We start from the raw sequence: 20976 nt of genomic DNA on the forward strand, positions 1-20976 counted from the left end.
CAAGAATGAAAACCCCTGGCCAGTAACCATGGAAACAGGTTGGCTCAAGTAAATATGAGGACTTCTTTTTTTGTTGAATGTAAACGGTGGCTAGGGCACCAAAACTGACACACACAATACTCCCCCCACTGGAAGCTGTACTGCAGCCTTCACAAAGTACAGTGGCTCACATCTACTGTACAACATCCACCATGTCTGGTTCATAATTAACCTCTGAAGCTGCTCCCATCTCATTTTCATTCAAACCACAGGCAGGCAGCCAACAGGGCACATGCAAGTACTTAGAGAGAAATTCTCTTAGCTACATGTTTAGCATATTCTTTGATGTCTTAATTAGATTTTAATTGCCCTTTCACTTAAAGTTTAGTTTCAATATTTTACTCTCAGGACAAACAGAAATGTAGCGTTTTCTGCAGCAATTCAAACACCTTTTTCTACATTTGCCCAAACGTATAGATTATGTAAAAACAAATCTTTGTAAGGAAGTGTATAAAGAACAGGATATAGTCTTAATTATAGACTATATAATAATATTAATAATTATAATAATACACTTGATTTGTATAACACCTTTCATACATAAAATGCAGCTCAAAGTGCTTTACATCAAATTTTATATATATAAAAAAATTAATAAGTGGCAAATAAAACTAAATAATAAAACAGGGTAGGCCTGCACGCTATGAGGAAAATTCTGCAATGTGCCATTACATTGTTCAATATTGGGATAACGATATGACTTGTGATTAATAAACAAATATTGAAGTGTGAATATTAGCTGCCTGGTTGTTTTTAAATTCACTCCAGGATTAGAATAAAGTTTTTTAAATATAACTAATTATTGTTTCTAGAGCAGCAACAGTAATGTTAACAGCAGCAAAGTCACCTTATAAACTCAAGAGAAAGAGCAGGCAGAGGCTGCAGCGTGATAATAAACACTACAGTCTTTAGCCTCGGGACCAATTTTATACCACATTTCAGTGCCCATCCATAAATTATATTAGTTTTCTTATTCATCCCATTATTCTTTTGAGATGTGTTTATCACACACGTTCATATCACAATTTATCTGTCGGCACTGGGGTAGAATAAAATTTGAAATGAGATGAAATTAAATAAAAAATAAACTTGCAATAAGATTAAATAAGAGCAAGCACCAACATTTAGGTTCAACAATTTAAACTGTAGGGATTCTCAGGGGCTAACGATGTATGTTGTGTGTCATCCATGTAGCTAGCTGTTGTATTGGTTGAGTGGAAGCATGTCTAAACAAAGAAGTAGTGGACCAAGTATTGAACTCTGGAATGCTGGAATGGGTATTAACATTCATACCAATACTTACAAAAAACCCTAATCCCAAATCAAACCCGCACAATTCAACTTGAATGTCAAAAGAAATGTACTTTATTTCTTATTTTCTGATGTAGTGAGGCTGAGGTCGCCAAAGAACGAGTTGTCGTCAAGCAGAAGGAACACTGGAGTTAGTGTGACCATTACTGGAAAATCATCTCACTCCTGAGGAAGTAAGGAATATGGAAGCTCTGTGTGCATATTTCTTTTGTCCTCCAGTACCTGGGGCAATGTGTCACTCCCTTAAAGGATGACAAGTATGCAGTATGTATATACAATATGCGTCTGTTCCTCTCCAGAAACTGGAGTGATGTGTCGCTACCTTTGGAAACAGATGAGGAAGTGAATGTATATATGAATGTATGGGAGTGTGTATAAGTGTTTCTCACTCCTCCACGGACATGTCTGTGCAGTAGCTTCATTGTCAGACCCAGCCTGGGGACACTGGGAGCAGGGACCGTTGACTTTTCCAATTAGTCAACCGCCTGGGGTGAGGTGAGAGTTTCAACACAAAAAGCCACTGACACTGGGCCTTGTGTTTGCTCTGCCTCATTCAAAAGAACATTCACATCCAAAGTCTTTGAAATTGCCCCTGCAAATCCTGTAAATACACACTCTGGGCTGCTTTTAAAATAGGAGTTTAGAAATCTCGGGGCAGGGTGCGACATTGTGTAAGACAGAGGAGGAATGAGCAGAGTGAGACAGTCAACCACAGACAGAGAGCTTTACTATTGTGTAAAGCAGCAGTGTCTTGGCTGTGGTCAGACTCACTCCCCTGGCATGTAGGCACCGCTCTGTTGGCTTTGTTTCACACAGTCGTGTTGAAATGCCCCCTCACTGGGACTCCTCACAAACACCTTAATTAAAGGATTTTGGCATTACTCAACCAAAAATAGCGATGTGTCCTCCTTTAGGCCTTGTATGTCTTTTTACATCTAATTCATATTTTTGGCATTTAGCTGATGCTCTTTTTCAGGTTAAGTTAACATGTGTCAAAGAGATGAACGTCTAGCCTTGCCAACTTTACAAACAACCAGTGAATAAGAATGAAAGGCTCAGTGCCACCGATTTGAGACAGAAGATGCGACAAGTTATCTGTGATAGAGGGGTGCTTGTTAAAGACGTTAAGAAGGTAATTGTCCTCTTGACAGGCCACATAACTCAGTTTCCACAAAATAAAATGTCAAAGTGTAGCATAGTTCAATTCTGTGCATTTCAGTCATTTCTAAATAGTAAAGTCAGCTCTTGATACCTGCGTGCACAGTAAACTGCGCACTGGAGCTAATAGAACCGCACTGTACCAGTCGCCTCTGAGAAAGTACTAGAAGAATACTATTAATACTTGTGAACACAACACTTGACAGATCAGACAATATCACAACTGTTCTAAGAGATCCTTTATGACTCCGACAACTCTGGTTTTTCCGGTACTGATCAGTTATGGCAGCATGACAAAGGGATGATTGTTGAGCAAGGCTCCCCATTGGTCTTCTTCAGTAGTTTCTCAGGCATGTGATTTGTCGACTTGTGTTTGGATCTCAAAAACATGTTGTGGCTAAGCTCCTGCCACACCCCCTGATATGTGCAGCAGTAGACGGTGGCGTGGTTGAGTTTTTACTCTGAAAATCATAGCTGACTGCTGCATGACTCATATCATTTCCTCTCCCTAAAATATACCAAGAACTGAAAAAATGTCTAACCATTGCATGACTCAAGTGGCAAAAAGTATTTTTTGCTACACAGGCATGTGTGCTGGTTTCACTCAATAACTCTCGAGTTATGATGTGCTGAACATGCTGGAGGGAGTGCCGTATCACACTATATGGGACAGTACAAACCTTGGCTTACCTCACCTGCAAGGTGGGGTCGACACGCCCAGGACAGAATCAGGTCCAACCACATTCTCTATTCTCACCTGTCTCTTTTTCACAGTCTGTCGTTCTCTTGTGATTTTCTACACTCTATATCATCTTTAGATTGTGTCTCACAAGCAGCCGTAGCAGAAGATGTATCACTGAGTTGGTTTTCACCATCCTTACATGCATGGAGGGAAGCGTCTGTCAGCTTAGGTGGCTTTTTGTGTCAGTGATAGATTTTTGGCTAGATGTAGTGTAGATTTTTAAGAGATTAAACATCTGTATTCCAAAGTTGAACTGCAGAATTTCAAAAGACCCATAGGGATTCGGGTGGTACACTGAGCTTGATAATTAGTATGATCAAGGTGTGGTGTCTGATATTCAGACTGTTGAGCATCAGTGGATGGATACTTTTTCATGTCAGCCTTATTAAGTGGTAAGATGGGTGGTGGATATGCTGTGGCTTCCATGGAGTTTGATAATGTTGTCATGGAAATCAGTGATGTGCACAAGGTGCAGAAACCTGAAGTGTTACCATGGCAGAGGCATCATTTAGTTTCAGCGCTGGCTATGTTTAGCATTCCATCTTTCTGAGTCCCTCTGTCTACATATGAAAAAGGTTATTTTCCATGACAACCACATTAAAACCCAGCATTCTTCTTAGCTTTCAACAAAGTGCCTTGGTTTCATTTCAAAGAAAGATGTCAGGCAATAGTGTTTTTGTACGTATGCGCGCAAATGTGTGCGTGTTTGTGTGTAACCTTGTGACCGCACCAGCATGTAGCCTTGCTACAGTATACACTCAAGAACGCTCTGCTGCCAAGGCCACTGTATTGGCAGGTAAATTATTTCTGAAGCCTGTTATTATCCTGCTGGCTCATACCTGAGGCTTAGCCAGCCTCACATGATACTGACCAGGTACTTTGCTGAGCCTTTGACTCAGACTTATGTTGCTGTATCGCCATATTTTTATACTCGCCAGAAGCAAACAAGTGACCTCAGTCTCCCAGTCCGCAGCTTGAGTATTTTTGTCTGTCTCTTTCTGGGTATCTGAATTTCCAGCCTGATTTTTATTAGTATGCACAGCTCATTCCATTTGTGAGGAGCGTAGTATTTGAAACCAGCATTTCCAAGCTCAGTTTGTGGTAAACGTGGTACGGGCAATGTTACAATATCTATAGCTGTATGTATTAAGATGCATTGGTTAGTGAGGAATTTATCACCTGTGATAAAGTGCAGGCTTTAAGGTGGAAGGAGGCATTCTTATACACAATATCACCATGCTCAAGAGCAGAATTATTTGTAGGTTGCACAATGGTCTTCCAAAAGAGAAGCATTTCTTCTACTCAAAAATTGCAATGCAATTTTGACCTCCAGTCAGCTTGGCAGATGTTCCACATTCGTCTTAAAAGCCAGATTCCCAAATATTTATAACGCTCAACAATTTCAGTTTGAGAACATAAGAGTATTGGATAGGGACAGTAGGCTGGATTTTCTTTCGTGACCTTGAGAATATTTTGTCAGAATTTAAAATAAGCTGATGTTTGACAAGAACGGTGTGAAATGTATCAAATTCCTCCTTGTTCTTCTGGACACTTTTTGGGAGATTCTAACTTGCTTATTCTTTGTCAAGAAACTTCATCTTTCAAACTTCCAAATGTTTTTATGAAAATATTCATTTTTTTTAAATTATGTTTCCCATTCATGAATGGATAAAATGTTCTAATTCTGAAAATGTAGCCCATCTTTGAACCTTGTCAACCCCTCTTTAACCTTTTTATACACATTATGCAATTTAATAGATCCATTGAGACTGAGACAGACCCGCCAGAAGTAAAGTGGTAACAGGTACAAGGTACAGGTACTAATTCAAAGTTAAAGCAAAAAGATGAGATCCTCAGCTTAGATTTAAAGGCGTCAACAGAGTCAGACTGTTTTGATGTAAGATCAGAGTGATAAGGAGGGGCCCATTTACAATTTTGTAAGTCATGAGAAACAGCTTAAAGTCCAATCTAACATGGATAGGGAGCCAATGAAAAGAAGCTACATTTGGTTAAATATGGTAAAAATGTTCTGGTTTTAGTTAAGATCCTAGCTGCAGCATTCTGAACAATTTGAAGACTTTTAGTAGTAGTGACAACAAAACATTATAGTAATCCGATATTGATGAAACAAAGCTGAACAAAGATGAAAAAAAACTATGTTGCTTAAGTGTTGCTTAAGTTGCTTAAAAGGCAGTCATTTCTTTAAGGTGCTGATCAAAAGAGTTACTTAATGAACTGGTGTCTATGTTAAGCTGGGTCAATGGCCAACGTCTCAGTTTTATCGGAATTTAGGAGCAGGACATTATGCTAACATTCAATATTTCATTATCATTTCCTTTCCTGCAGGCACATACAGCTAAGTATCATCAGTGTAGCCGTGCAAATGAATTCCAAAACTGACTTTAATTTGGAAAAGAGGTGTAAAATATGAATAGAAAAGCAGAGGGCCAAGAACAGAGCCCTGAAGTACTCCATATTTCACAATAGAAAATAATGACCTAATGTCATTGTAAGAAACACTGTGTTCTTCCAGACGATTTTAACCATGCGGGAGCCAAGCCAGAGATGCCAAAGTACTTTTTGAGACCATCTAGGAGTGTGCCGTGATCAGTGGTATCAAAAGCCACACTGATGTCCAGTAATAGAGTACCAAAATGGAATTTGAATCAGTGGTAATCAAAATGTACTACTTTAGTCAGTGCAGTCTTTGTGGAATGACAGGCCCTAAAGGTAGAAAACGTAAAAAAATATTGCTATTGTTACTTCGGTTAGCCGAAGGTTGCTGAGACACAGCTCATTTTAATACTTGTAAAAAAGAATGGAAGGTTATAAACTGGTCAGTAGTTACTGAGAGATCCTGGATCAAGGTACGGCTTCTTAAATAGTGGTTTAACCACAGCAGTCTTAAAGCTAGTTGGGACAATTCCAGTTGTAAGTGATACATTAACAGTATTCAGCACTGTAGGTCACAGAAATGACCAGAGATCTTTAAAAAACAGTTGACTTCAGCTGTTCCATTAACCTACATTTTAAATGGTGTTTCAAGTGATTTTAGTCATTACACTTCAATTGCTACCTATTACATGTTAATTAATACATCAAGTAAGACAGTTCAGCTACTTTTAGATTCTTCAGTTTTACATTTTTACTGCTGCCAGGGCTAACAGACCAGCTGACATTTCAACTGCTTGCATTGCTACCACTTCGACCCCTTTCAAGTCAACCAACTTTCCAACTGCTTTCATTTCTTCCTCTTCGAATAACACTTAAGCTGCTTTCAGCACTTACATGTCAAATGACAATTTCACTTTAATTTTACATTCTTTAACCGAGAGTCCATCTACTTTCAGTTATTACACTTCAACTTACTGTACATCTCAACTTTTAATGCTTACACTTCAACTGACACTTCATGCACTTCATTTAGTGTTTAAAGTTATACTGACGTTTCAACTTCCTTTCTCACTTCAGTTTTAACTACCATTCCACCTACTTTCATTAATTGCATTTCGAATGTCACTTTCACTTCAGTATTTCAGATATTTCATATGTTTCAATGGCACATTTTCAAAAGTGAGCACATGTACATTTTCTTCAGAGGATTTAGCCTTTACTAGTTTACACTACTAGTTTACTAGTTTAAGTAACATTGCTGAATACTGAACAAAAATTTCTTTCCCCCCTGTTATTTATGGTCTGAACTTAACCAATGTCCCCGCCCAAAACCTTTACAACAGCTATAAAATCTCGTTAAAAGCTGTTGTTGTGTACTTTTACTTTGCTGTGTTGTGAATTAGTTTTTAAAATGCTGTATCCATTCTGAACATGTACAACATGCAAAGCTTTAAGCCTAGAGTAAGACACTACCGTTTGGCCTAGTTCTCTGAGGACAACAGTTTAAAAACATTTTTTTATTATTATTACATATGCTTAGCGATGAGGATCTGAGGTTTGCCCTCTGCCCCACTGATGTGATTTGCCACAGGAATTCAACCACAATTTGGAATCAATGAGCTCTATGACTAATAGGTAAAGGTTATTATGTGTTATTATACTATTATGGGATAAAGTCTTAGGGCTGAAAAGATTGTCCCTCAAACTAAACTAAGGTATGTGATCCGCTTAAGAGACAGATGAACTTGACAGTCTTTACCAGCTATTAAAACAATGATGGTGAGTAATAATTAATGAACTCACATCAGTGTGAAATGTCTCTAACAACCCCCCCCCCTCCATTCATCGCTCGCTGCCTGACTCCATCCTTTTTCCGCCCTCTATTCTTATTCCCTCCTTCTTTTCCCCTCCCTCTTTCTCTCACACAAGCTATGACTTGCACTAATTTGCCCCCACCACTTTTTCCCTCACATCCAACAACATTCCTTCATCCTGAAACTCCTTCCTCTGTAACAAAAGCGGGAAAAGACAGAGGGCGGTGATCACGAAGAAACACTTCACTTGTCGGTTTGTGTGTGTGTTAATGTGGCCAAGTTTGACTGTTTGTTTATGTATACAACAGCAACGATGTGATTGTGATTAGGCTGGGCCACAGTCTGTCACCATGGTAGCATGCGTAGAATCACTGTCAATATTGTCACATGTTATGGGAGTTCCCACACTCAGACTCAGTGAGTCATCAGCGGCCCTCCCGGAGAAAATCACTACCATCAGCTGAGTGACAAAGACATGAGACACAAAAAAACATAAGGAAAATCTATTGCCTGCCCACAAAAGTTGATGAAATTGTGACTGGTTTAGCTCTCGGCATGTGTAAAATATACAGAAAGGGAGGGTGGGACAAGGAACAGAGAGTAGAGTAGGAGGAGGGGAAAAGAGTCAGAGATTATGTGATCAAGCAAGCCAGGGGCTTGTCTGGGGTGTGGACTTTAAAAAGAAGGCAGGGTAAAAGTAGACAGACGAGTAGTTTCTAGTGTTTGTGCATTTAGACTGAGTCTGAAATTAGTATCCTTGAGAGCAGGAGGAATTAGACTTGAAGAGACACAGCCATCAAACAGTAAGTTAAAGATTCTTCTTATGCTTTTTGAATCCTGCCGTGTTTCTTACGTCTCTATAGCTGTATCAGAATGTTAAATCTGTGGTATTTTAAATAGGATTTTTTTCTATTTTTATTTAAGAAAAACAAATGATGAGGAACCATGTAAAGGCATGTGTGTGTGCACCTCAAACATACATGTTGATCTTTACAGGTAGCTTTGCAATTGAATTACAGTGACTGCTTCATTATTGGCCAGGTGAGGATGCTTTCCAGATGTGTTCATTTCTGGCAGCAGTTGTACTGAAGTTTGAATGTTTTATTTAAAAAATATAAAGGCATATAACTACTTTCTTGCTTGCTTGTTAGTTAGTTTCTGACACTCTCTAACCTAGCTGGCCTCAGCCACATGTGTTCCATTTTGCGTGATGGAAAATATGCCACATCCTGGCCGGATCTAAAAACCCCAGCGACAACAGCTGACACGTCTTGTTTTCAGGCAAGATTTTGGAAGACATTTGATGAAAGTATTGCACCAGTGTGTTTTAAATTAAAACATCCAACTGCTGAGCATTTGACTTCACTTGTTATTTATATCCGTCCAGAAGTTGTTCATTAAAGTTTGGTCATCTGGCCGAAGACAACTGGAGAGCACGTCTGTCTTTGAGCTCTAAGAGCTTCAGGCAAAAATAATACAAATATTTAAAAACTCAGTCTGTCGCTTCATTGTAGCTGTCTGAAGCAGATGAAAGGTGGGAAACATTGGTAAAGAGGTGTCAGCATGATCGCATGTGTATCACTGTGCCCCCCAGTGCTCCGTGTCTGTATTTGAGTGTGGTTGCGTGTGAGCAAGAGGGAAGTTGGCGGGTATGAGTGTGTATGCGTGTGTGTGGACCCAGCCCTTGACCACTCCTTCACCATGGAGAGAACCAGCACATTACAGATGTGCCTCTCCCTCTGTTCATCACACCCAGTGCAGCCTCCGTACTGAATACAGCCACAGATAGCCCACATACAAGTAGTCTGTATGTGGGCTATGAAGTGGAGTAGTTAGTAGAGTAATGACAAATGATAAAATCTCTGATATTTTAGGGCAGGTTAAGAGGGACCGGTTAAGAGTAAGTTTTTAGGGTTACACTGTGTGATAATGTGTAGTACTTCAAACCAGGGGGATCGGGTGTGGGCCAGCTAAGCGTTGGAACAGCAGGTAATCTCTACAGTTATTTTAAGGAGTGGCAGGTTTAAAGGCAAGCCCAAACTCATCTGCCTGCCATGAAGTTCCCTCCTTCACACTCCTGCTTTACCAACATTTTCTGTTTGCCAACTGATTTCATGTACTGTTCTCTGCCTGCACACATATCAATCAACACCCCTGCATTTGTCTCCTCTCTGACGCTTGATAGGAACATAATCTCACTGTCTATGCAGAGGCATTTCACTTGGAGTGCATTAGCTGTTAACTCAAAGTAATTAGAAGTTGTGAAGCCACACCCTGAGCGGGTGCCAGGTTTTGCTACTCTGAATGATTGTGTTTATGAAGATGTGTGTGTGTGTGTGTTTCATGTTTTAATATCTCGGTGGGAACTTTAATGAATGCACAATAACCCATGGGGACTTGTCAGGGCAATTTTTGTCACCATTCATAGACTTCCTTTTGAGGGTTTTAGGCTTCAGGTTACAATTAGGTTAAGGTTACGGTTAGGGTAAGGGGCTAGGGAATGTAAAGCTGTCAATAATGGTTGCCTTTCTAAAACCAGGCAGGAAATCTGAAGCCTTTGTTATAGGGCATATTTCATTCTTTCAGCTCATATTAGCTGCTAATTTGTTCTCTCTCCGTGTGTGTTTGTGTGTGTGTGTGTGTGTGGTTATTAGATTGAATACGAGTTAGCCCTCCAGTTATATTCATCCGGCATAATACAGGGTGGAAAGTGGTGTAACAAGTTTCCTCTTGTGTATCTCTCTCTCTCTCTCCCTCCAGCACACTCATCATGCTGATTCTCCTGGCTGGCATCTTCGCCCTTCACATCATAGGCGTCATCCTCCTCCTGGTGGCCACCATTGACAATGTAAGTAAGACTGTGATTAAGTTTTGCTGTGTTTTAATTTCTGCAGTTTTATTTCCATACAACTGTACAGTGCAGCACTATCAGCCCCCTACATACACTCCGTACAGCCTTGAGGCATGATTGCAGCAGCATAATCCCTAACTTCCTCCCTATTTGAGTGTTGGAGTTATGTTCTTCTCCTAGCACACTGACAGGTAGCAAAGATTTAAGACTGATGAGTAATTTGGCCACTCACCTCTCTTTCATCAACTGAAGGCCTTCTCTCTAAGGGGTCCACTGTTCCTCTCAGGGACACATATTTGACATTTCTGGGTGACAAGTGGGCCGGCCATGGTGTCGTCCCCCAGTGCCGCTTAGTGCGTGTGAATTTAAACTGCAGGCAAGGTGTCAGTCAGACAGCAGATATGTAAATGTTTGAAATTCTTGCCTGAGTTGTGGTGAGACCTGAGAAATGCCATGGGGACAGGCAGATGTGCATTCCTCCCTCTGATTGTCGCCTCTTTGCCTTTATCTTCCCCCAGATACATGTCAGAACCCAGGGTGAACACACACTGCAGCAATGTTTACACACACTCCTGCTTTGAATTCTCCTCATTCTTTCTCTCTCCCGCTAGTATTGATTTATTCATTTTCCTTTAGCATGCAGGAAGGTTATCCGTATTTATGCAACCCCTGCACCAATGTTGTAACATGATTTGAAATGTAAAAATCTTTCTTTCTCTTCAGGCCTGGTGGGTGGGTAACAACCTTTCCACTGATGTGTGGGGCCGGTGGACAGAGCAAGGCGGAGTGTGGAACCTCACTGATCTTCCCCAAGGCTCAAATTACCCACAGGGTAAGCCAGACACACTGCCTGTTCTGCAAAGATGCAGAGTGAGGAGAACCTGTTTCCATGCGTACAAACTGATCATCATATTTACTTCTCAGTAAAACCAACATTTGCCTACAATGTTTCATCACGACTTAGCATCCCATGTACTGCCACCAGTGACTGAAATAACTGCTGTAAAATATTATATATTATAAAAAATATTATTATGGTATAGTATGGTATTTCTTTAAAAAAGTAAATATTCATGCTCAAAGATATCTTTAGGTATCATTTATTACACTCAACACTCAAAAACTCCAAGCCAATCTGCTGTGTGGGTGTGTCATCATCTGCCATCAGATTTGGATCCAAATCTTTTTTCTAGCATCAAGCATCTGATTGAGAAAATGGGTTTAGCGGCCCATAAAGTCTTTCATCAAACACGCCTTTCTATTGATACCTTTATATCTCTATGTTTGAGTCATTATCTGGAACAATAATGTTTTGATAGCTGTCTGATACACATTGAATACAACCCTTCAAGTATATGGTTTGCGTTACCAAACCATATAGAGGCAATCTGACTTTACAGTGCTGTTTCTTCTGGCAATCTCCCAGAACATGTGCATGTAAATCACTTGGGGACACACAATGGGTTTGCAGTCATCCAGATGATTTTGTCCGCATTGCAAATTAGCAGACAGTATAGCCAGAATGATGCTGCCATAGAAACAGAGAAGCAGAAGAGACCAAATTGAAACTGAAAGTAATGACTTGTGTTTATCTCCTGAACCTTATGTATAGTGATGGGTATAGTTTTGGTCATACAGTAATTACAACTATTGACCTCCCAAACATAAATTTGCTTTACATGTCACTATAATCAGCCCGTTTAAAATATCTGGGACGTTTGAATCAGATTTTTTAAAAACACAGATTTTTTAAAAACACAGTGTCACTGCAAACGTATTACTTTTTCCTGGATGTTATTATGAAGTTTAGCACATATTGAGGATACTCCCGCATCACACACACACAACATCTTCATTGTGTTGCCCTCTCTCTGGCTCCCCCTGCAGATTACCTCCAGGCAGTGCAGGCCAGCTCAGTGCTAGCTTGTATATTCTCCATCCTGGGCATCTTTGTGTTTGTGGCTCAGCTCTTCACCCTCAGCAAAGGACAGAGGTTCACCGTCTCTGGCATCTTTCAGCTGTTAGCCAGTGAGTATTTTTTTTTATATTTTCCCTTGTTCCCCCTCTCGCCGTATCTTCCCTATTTTTCTTTCTTTCTGTCATTCTCTTCCCTGACTGATGTCCATGTCTCTTTCCCTCCAGGCCTGTGCATCATGATCGCAGCCTCCATCTACACAGATCGCTTCCACATCGATGAGGGTACTTTGGGCTGGTACGGTCACTGCTACATCCTGGCGTGGATCGCCTTTGGCCTCACGTTCATCTCCTCCATCATTTACTTTGTGCTACGCAAGAAGACTGCATGAGAAGGACACTAGAGCATTGGCTGGATATACTCTTTCAGCTAGTCCCAGATGGGATAGGTTTCGGACATCAGATTTGAGCTGCTAGTGTATATTCAGGTCAAGATATAGCAGACCTGTTGATCCTCTCAAATACATATTAGTGTTTAATTTAGTCTGCTGTCAGATAGTCAGGGTTTCACACTTTGTGGAGTGTTTTGGATATTTTTGCAGTAAAAGGCAAGCTCAATCAATCACAGTTGTATTTGAGTGTATTTTCAACCCAGAGTTTGGGCTGGATTTCTTGAGGGCATCTAATGCATAGAAGATGCTATGATAAATTAAGATCGATCATTATTTCTGGCTTATAACAAAGGTTGAAAGTAAAATCTGTGGTCTTTTTTTTGTAATGTACATTTATATATGGATATGAGTGTTGGATAAAAAGGGGCGAGTTTATTATTTTAGTTGATAGTTTTTGTGTTATTTTATTGTTAGTTCATCAACTTTTGTTTCATATATAAATACATGCTCTGGTTTTACTTTGTAGAATGTGCCACTCACCAAACAGAGAGTGTAACTACAATGTAATGGCATTGATTTTCAAAGTACTGGGTAAAGCTGTGCCGTTTTGAAGTCTTAAAATGCATTGAAATGTCACCTGTTGTAGATGTGTGTGTGAACTAATGATAAGACTATGCAATGATATAATCAAATAATATCAATAATATAATGCAGTTGAGTTTTTTTGTAATTATTTGTGATTAGGGAAGACAACAAACCGGTTTATGTGTAGGAATGCAATGCCAGATCATATATGTATTCAACACTGTAATCGCTGTCAGCTTCCTTAGAAATTCTTACACTACATTATTTTATTGACAGCTCAAAAAAAAAAAAAGAAAAAAAAAAGGGCAGAGTAATGAAGCCCAAATTAGTGCGACTTGAAATTCATTTCTGTTTGGTTCATTTTAAATGCGGCAAACAGAACAAAATTTCAGAGATTTTGATTTACACTCATCCAATATAAATGAAACTTTAGATATATTTACTAATCAAATATCTTGTCTGAACTATGTACCAGTAATAAATCACATCTTCACAACCTGTCATATACTTTCCGTCTTTGTCAGATCAGCTCTGTTTCCACCTGGTGTAACAAAAAGGCAACCGCCTTGATATGTATGTGTAAATATGTTTTGTTTCCCATATTGCTTTGTATGTCTAATGCTGTTTTATTTTTGCTACCATTATTTCTCATTAAGGATGACAATTAATTTTTCAATATTAAAACTTGATTTTCAACTTAATTATGTTCTATTGGCTACTTTGTGGTTGTCATTAACAGGTGTTCGCTGCCTTTATTAGAACTGAGTGAAGGGGCTCACCGCTGGTTACCTGGATTTACTGGATGACTGGACGGCTGACCATGTAAATTCAGAGCATATGACAAGACTATTAACAAATGTTTAACTGCGTTGCCAAGATAGACACAGGTCCTGTAGTCATAGAAAGACTCCAGTCTGGATATGTACAGCAGTTGAAAGTGGGCTGTAGTTCTCCTCCGGCTCGTAATGGTCTTCCTGGTGTCGTGACAGGGTCACGTGGGCGGAGGCGGACGGGGTGGGCGAGGGAGATGGAGAGGGGAGAGAGAGGCGGTGGAAAGGGGATCCAGGCGCAGGGTGGGAGGGGGGAGGAGGGAAGGAAGCAGAGTGCGGGAGAGGAAGGGAGTGGGAGTGCGTGAGCCTCGGAGTGGTGGCAGGTAACGTTGCTGTCGGGGGGTCGTAGTAGGGAGATAAGTGGGAGATCTGGGGGGGAGACGGGGGACAGGCCAGGGTGATGGCTGGGTTGGCAGGGGTGTAGTAAGGAGCCGGTGGCAGGAGAAAGTTAAAGCTGCAGGGGTTAAGGCCGGAGTTACGTCTGGGTCCCACCATCAGGACCTTCTTGGTGTAGTTGTTCAGAGTGGAGACACCGGCTGACATGCAGACAGTAAAGGCAAACCAGGCAGCACTGATGGAGACAGAGAGAAACAAGAATGGGATCAACACAACATGTTGTTGTGTTGTTGGCAGAGAGCTGTACCAGCACAGAAGCTAAGCAATGTATTCAACAGCTATTTCCTTTATACAATGTGCAGCCAAGTCGTGCTTAGGCGCAGGAATTCTACGGTTGAGAAAATGTACTTCCAGAGGAAATGGCTGTTTGGTGGCATGGTAAATCAACGGAAATTTTCTAAATATAGCGTACGCTTGAACTGATGTTGTTTTTTAGGTGGCTAAAATATATTTTGCTGCTGACCCTGTCCACAGCAGTACATTGTTTAGATTGCTGGTACAACTTTCTGCTTCTCCAAACTGAAGACACTCTGACATCTACTGCAGGTAATAAACTGACTATGGATAAGTACCTCAAACAGCCCCACTTCAAAAAAAACCAACTATCCTTTTAAGCGTCAATATTTACATACAACGTATGTATGCAAACACACCTACATACAGTATTTACAGAAAAACATTACCTCGTGGATGCTCGGAAGTTTTCAAAAAATCCTCTTTTTTTATATTCACTGGTAGAGTACATTTTGGCAAGTGGGATGTCTGGAAATTGTATTTATCCAGTGAGATTAGTATTTGGACAGATTTCCAATTAACTATTATTCATTTTCTTACAGCTTCGTGCAAGATCAATTTTCCTCTATTTTTTCCCCTGCAATTTCACAGCACCAACACGCAAATACAACATTTTAGAGTTAATTCTGTGAACCTTTTCTGTAATTAATTTTGAGTTCCTTATTCACGAAATTTGTTGTGAAAACTGGGATTTTAAATGAACTATGATGCTACGAAGAAGGAGGACAGCATGGCCAAATAGGAGAACACCCCAAAGCAGGACACGCTGGAGGCACTACAGTCCCACATGAGTTGAAAGAATTGGGTGTGGAATAGTTTGTCAGACCCTGCAAGCTTGACCCAGAGAAGGCGCAAGAAAATTCACTCTAATTCAAATTGAACTTAAGCTAGTCAGGCAAGGACTCAGCAGAAAGACATGAAAACAAAAGGCTTTCCACCAGACCAAACCAAAACCCTCATTACACTATAGTCCAAGTCTGGAAGGGAACAGCTGAGTTGACTGAGGTTATCAGTGTGCCCAGCTCTTCAATACAGTTTCAACAAGGCCCCATGTGTCTGTGATTTCAGTGTACAGTGTGTTTAATGAACTCACTAGAACGCCCAGGAGTAGCCATAGCTGTGAGGCTTGAAGTCTTCAGGTCCCATTGAGGCAGTGGTCTGAAACACCTGCATGAACATCATGTGACCCACCATCCCAAGCAGACCTGTGAAGACAAAAGTAGTACTTACGCTTGTAATACTGGTCATTCTTTATATCTGTATTATAAGTATCTTTACCTCCCAGGACTGTGAAGACAGCAGCAAACGAGTTGAGCAGCTGCCCCCAGCGCTGCGTGGAGGGGAACCAGGCCCTGATACACAACTGCACAGACAGCAGCGTGCAGCTGATTAACAGCAGGCCGACATACATGAGCTCCAGTGATAGAGACAGCCACAGCATTGCTGCAGAGTGAGGAGAAGAGGCTGAGCACAAAGACAGATTTTACCATGAGCAAAGTGCTAACAAGCATGCAGGAGGAAGTGATGGATCCATTTACCTTTTTCAGAACCTGGAGTCACAGTATAAAACCCTCGACACTTCTCCTCTAGAGATCAAAAGACAAATGTAAACGCAGTAATAAACTCACTGACAACAACTTTCTAATAAGCTTTATACTAACAGAAAATGTGGCTATTTGCAATTATTATTATTTTTCTCTATTTCCAATAGTGACAGTGTGTAGTGTATATTGTTTATTTAAATGAAAACCGCAATCTAATTACTGTGTGAATAACCAGGTTGAGGTAACAGCAAAAAAGTGTTTACATTGCTTGAAATAATCGCAAGATTTGATTGGTGTAAATCTGGAATGATGGGACCTGCAGGAAGCACCACAAAATGAGACTTTGCCAGAGTGTCTTGTTTTTCATTTCACTTATCAATTTCATCAAGAAACTATTTTGTTGTCAGCCTCCAAATGTGTTTTTTCCCCTCACTGCTAGCAATGTTATTTAAAAAAATAAAAAGTCAAATAGAAACAACCTGTTTCTGCAGTCGGTTTAAGCTTCTTTGTGGCTTGTTTACCAAAGTGTTTACATGACAGCTGCAATAATCAGAGTACCGTATTTGGCTCTAAATTATAGTGTTGCTGAAAGCTCAACCCACTGTTACTTAAGAAACAGATGCAAATACAGAAAGCACAAGGAAATGAACAAAACAATTTGATATCACATGCACAACATTTAGGAAAAAACACTGCAAAGTGAGAAAACATAAACAATGGTAAGTTGGTGAGAACATCTTGTTTTCCCATTTGCTTGTGCTTTGTCTAAATCGCATTGTATTTGGTTGGGCTTTAAGTTTTAGCGCTGTGTTTCTGTATTTGTTTGTATTGTTTCCTGAGGTTACAATTTGCATTGTCTTTAAATGGTTGGAAGTAAACTGATAATAGATTATGAGATTTGTTTAGGTAGAAATCTGACTTGATGGAGCTTACAGGAAAACTCTTAGTAGCAGAGCAAAACACGACTTTGTCAGCATGTTTCTGGTAGTTTTAATATCATTTCACTTATTAATTTCAACATAAATGCTTTTTGTTTTCACCCCTAAAATGTGTTTTTGCCTCCACTGCTAGCAATGCCATTTGAAAAATAAATAGAAGCAACCTGTCTCTGCAGTTGGTTAAGCTTCTTTGCAGCTTGTTTACCCAAGTGTTTACATGACAGCTGCAATAATCAGAGTACCGTACTTGGCTCTAAATTACAGTGGCTCATAAGCTCAACACACTGTGACTTAAGAAACAGATGCAAATAGACAAAGCACAAGGAAATGTAGAAAACATTTTCACCAACAAAACATTTAGGGGAAAAAACATAGCAAAGTAAGAAAACACAACCAAAGTAATGTTGGTGAAAATGTTTTCTTTATTTGCTTGTGCTTTGGCTAATTGCATTGTATTGTACACCATCCAGCAGATACGGAGCAACATCCTGGTGAATGTCCAATACTGACTCTCTTTTTAGCTCTGTCTTTGGCCTCCACCAACTCCTGTTCAGCTGCTAAATGCCCCACTTTGTTCACGGGAGCTAGTCGCTAACTTTGTCTGGCTGCAGTTTGGTACAGAGCAGGTGGTGTACAGAGGAATGTTCTCGCTGACTGCTGCAGCCGCAAGCGATGCAAGAGCAGTGCGAGAGAACCAAAAATGTAAGGTTGCAGAAAATAAGGAGCTGAAAGTCTCTATAAAGCTCACTAGAGGTGTGGGGAGCAGCAGAGTTGGTGCTAAGTGTGGGTTGAAAAATAAGAGTGACCCCTTTCACCACCAAGTAGTCATATGACCCATTGTTAATATAGTGATTTTAGCTCTCAACATATTGTATATTAAATGTATATTTAGAAAAAAACAAATGAAAGTTCAAACAATACAAAACATATAGAAGGAAATGTACAGCTTTGTAGCAGGGGCATGTTAGGAGGACTTTGCTTTGGTGTCTGCTTTCAACACTGCCAACCATGACATACCAAACTATTACAAATACGGACTGATTTATATAACTGAGCACATAAATCAGTTGGCTGAACTTCAGTATCATTCAAACTCAGTCCTTAAAATCAGTTGCAAATCAGCTGCAAATGAGACGGTGAAAACCCAGCCGATGTTTGTGATTCCTATTAACCTTTCTCTCCCTGGTTTTCTAATCCATAATTGAGTCATGCTGTTGAAGTCTAAATCTCTGTGAGCTGAACACACACTGATGATAATCCTCTTTGGGCTGAGGACGTACCCAAACACACACTCACTCAAACACACATAGAAACGAACACACCTGAGGCCTCAATTCACATTATCACCCTGGATTCCTCCTCCTGTGACCTATTTCGCTCTCTATTTCCTTTTGAAAGAACCTGAGCAAATTTGGCTTTTGACCTAATCAGCGAGGAGTTTTATTTCAGCTGACTAGAATATACTTTATCTCACATATTCACGTTTTTAGATACATTTTCTCTTCCTGCACCAAATCAAACCATCAAACAGCCCTACAACAACATGTTCTACATATTTTAAATCTGCTTCATGTTTCTAATTATTTCCCTCCTGTCTTACCCCATGCATCTGTGTAGATGTTCTCCTCACAGGTGATGAACAGGCCGGTATGAAAGGTGGGGAAGACAAAGCGGTCATCCCCCGTCTCCCAGGAGAACTGGATGTTGGAGGAGTTGGAGACGCCAGGAACGGGGATGCAGTTGCTTTGCTTGGTGGCCGAACATAGTGGCTTGGGCACCTTCTGTTTCCCCACACACCAGTAGGAGGACATGAGGGCCACGCCACCCAAGAAGAGAGAAACGACCGTCTGGAGAAAGGAGAGGCGAGGGGAACGCATCTGCTGCAGGAATGCCATCATGCAGGGATTAAATGACGGCATGGGCTGCTGGAGGAATAGCCGGATGGAGACACGCATGTGCAAATATTAAAATTCTTAATAGCAATGTTCAAGACCCAAAAAACAAAAAGTAACATGTCAGCACTGTATGTTAAATGTCTGACAAGGGAATAAGTGTCTTAAATTTTTCATTGTTCCTCTACTTGACTTTAGGTGCACCTCTGCTCTTGCATGTCACTAAAAATATCACCAGCATGTTATTAGTTTCTAAGAAGCAGCTCTGCCCAATTGCCTGAGATGATTAGAGAGGTGTTTGAAAGAGAAGGTGCGGGGGAGCCATCAGTTTTACATGACTAATCACATTTAAAGGATAAAAAGACTGTGACAGAAAATCAGCACACTGCTGGTAATTGGTGGTAAGACTGACGGCTAAATCAGAGGAAAATAGAGGAAAATTGCTGTCACCATGGAACCTCTCCAGGATACAGATGCTCAAACAAATACCTCTGAGCACTTGACGTCAAGCAGTGAATTGCATTTAAACGAAGGAGGGAGAGAAGAAAAACCCACTCACCTCCTTCTGTCTCTCTTACTTCGTACTCGGTCCTCAGTTCCCTCATGGAGTTAAATGTGGAAGGTGAAAGAAACATCCGGCACAGCTCCTTCACCCGTCTGCGCTCCCTTTCACTCAATCAGATAGTGAGAGTGATAGTGGATTTCGGCCGTCACACTGACCTCTGCGAGCAGTGTGACTGTCAGTCTTTATGATCTGACCCCAGCGGTCAAACACCACTGTGAGCATATCACTCACTCACTCATACACACACACACACACACACACACACTCCTCTTCTTTAATCCATCCGTATAAATCCAAAACAGACAACTGTGTTCCATCTGTTTTCATTTTGATTCCTTGACTCATTTTGATCAGTTTCATTCATCTCTCCTCCACTGACTCGCCCCCTCTTCCAATTCTTTCCAGCCTGTAAAAGCATGCAGCACTCACTGTTTTGATGTGAAAATCAACATGACCTTGAAATGGTGAATAAATATATCTGATACACACTATTACACTGGACAACATTTCTTCGCCATACCATACGTCAATTTTCAGTGGCAAATATTTGGCTCCGAGAGGTAGTGACTCCACATTTTTTCAACTGTTTACGCATTACTTTCACGGATTCCACCATTTCTCCAGTAATTTTAGATATTTCACTATTACATGGTCCATTACATTATTCTTTTTTTTTTTTTACATTAAGCTTTAACGTCTTTTATTTATATATATAGAAATTGGTAATTATTTTTTCATATGTAACACTTCTCTACATACCCCTGGTTGGGAATCAATGTCCTGCTGTAAGCCATTGCAGCAGAATATATCAAAACTTGATTTACAATATGGAGCCAATGCACAAATTTCCACCCCACCATATAAATGCCACTGTTTAAATTTTGCTACTCAAATCTTCCATGACCATTTTACCCAAGGTAAATCAGAAATTTTGGTTTAAAGATTCTTTGTCCCCATTGATGCTGCTCTAGTTTCTTTGAGTCAAATTCTTTAGTGGGACACTTTTCAGACACAGATTGACAGAAACACAGAATCTATGCTCTGGTACAACAGTTTCTAGAGTCAAGAGTGCATTCCTAACTAGTCTTGAGAATGGGGTTACGCTCAAACTGAAAAGACAGAAAGCAGAAACATGGAACAGAGGAAGCGCGCCTGTGTGTCTGTGTTTGTGGCAGAAATAGAGACAGAGATAGCTTTTGTGAGAACACGTGCAAAAAAAGAGAGAGGGAGCTTGGTAAAAGTGGAAAAGATATTGGGGCAGAACAATGTCAGATGAAACGGAAAAAGGTGGTTTTATCAGTGACAAAAATATGTTTC

General features: G+C 40.3%; 2 protein-coding genes across 2 annotated transcripts; one reads left to right on the plus strand and one right to left on the minus strand.

Moving 5' to 3' along the window:
* The first annotated feature begins 8109 nt into the window (after positions 1 to 8109).
* Positions 8110 to 13901, plus strand: LOC119884172 (peripheral myelin protein 22-like). The gene is made up of 5 exons (XM_038694633.1): positions 8110 to 8261; positions 10219 to 10306; positions 11033 to 11141; positions 12197 to 12337; positions 12452 to 13901. Exons 2-5 carry the CDS (start codon positions 10229 to 10231, stop codon positions 12613 to 12615), a joined length of 492 nt encoding a protein of 163 aa, XP_038550561.1. The 5' UTR covers positions 8110 to 8261; positions 10219 to 10228; the 3' UTR covers positions 12616 to 13901.
* Positions 13895 to 20869, minus strand: LOC119884183 (germ cell-specific gene 1-like protein). The gene is made up of 5 exons (XM_038694645.1): positions 18803 to 20869; positions 16259 to 16306; positions 15999 to 16163; positions 15814 to 15925; positions 13895 to 14601 (listed from the first exon to the last, which is right to left on the minus strand). The coding sequence occupies exons 1-5, from the start codon at positions 19155 to 19157 to the stop codon at positions 14097 to 14099; spliced, it is 1185 nt and encodes a 394-aa protein (XP_038550573.1). The 5' UTR covers positions 19158 to 20869; the 3' UTR covers positions 13895 to 14096.
* Between the last annotated feature and the right edge of the window lie 107 nt (positions 20870 to 20976).

This window comes from Micropterus salmoides, unplaced genomic scaffold (assembly GCF_014851395.1).
Source record: "Micropterus salmoides isolate LMB-PRFRI ecotype aquatic unplaced genomic scaffold, ASM1485139v1 Ms_hic_scaffold_10, whole genome shotgun sequence".
NCBI classification, from domain to species: Eukaryota; Metazoa; Chordata; class Actinopteri; order Centrarchiformes; family Centrarchidae; genus Micropterus; species Micropterus salmoides.

What these genes read in the sequence shown, in the direction of transcription:
- LOC119884172 (XM_038694633.1), top strand. Translation starts at nt 10,229, where the DNA reads ATGCTGATTCTCCTGGCTGGCATCTTCGCCCTTCACATCATAGGCGTC. An exon ending in TGGTGGCCACCATTGACAAT is followed by an intron (nt 10,307 to 11,032) that starts GTAAGTAAGACT and finishes CTTTCTCTTCAG; the next exon opens with GCCTGGTGGGTGGGTAACAA. An exon ending in CATCTTTCAGCTGTTAGCCA is followed by an intron (nt 12,338 to 12,451) that starts GTGAGTATTTTT and finishes CTTTCCCTCCAG; the next exon opens with GCCTGTGCATCATGATCGCA.
- LOC119884183 (XM_038694645.1), bottom strand. Translation starts at nt 19,157, where the DNA reads ATGCGTGTCTCCATCCGGCTATTCCTCCAGCAGCCCATGCCGTCATTT. An exon ending in CATCTACACAGATGCATGGG is followed by an intron (nt 16,307 to 18,802) that starts GTAAGACAGGAG and finishes TTTGATCTCTAG; the next exon opens with AGGAGAAGTGTCGAGGGTTT. An exon ending in GACTCCAGGTTCTGAAAAAG is followed by an intron (nt 16,164 to 16,258) that starts GTAAATGGATCC and finishes CTCACTCTGCAG; the next exon opens with CAATGCTGTGGCTGTCTCTA.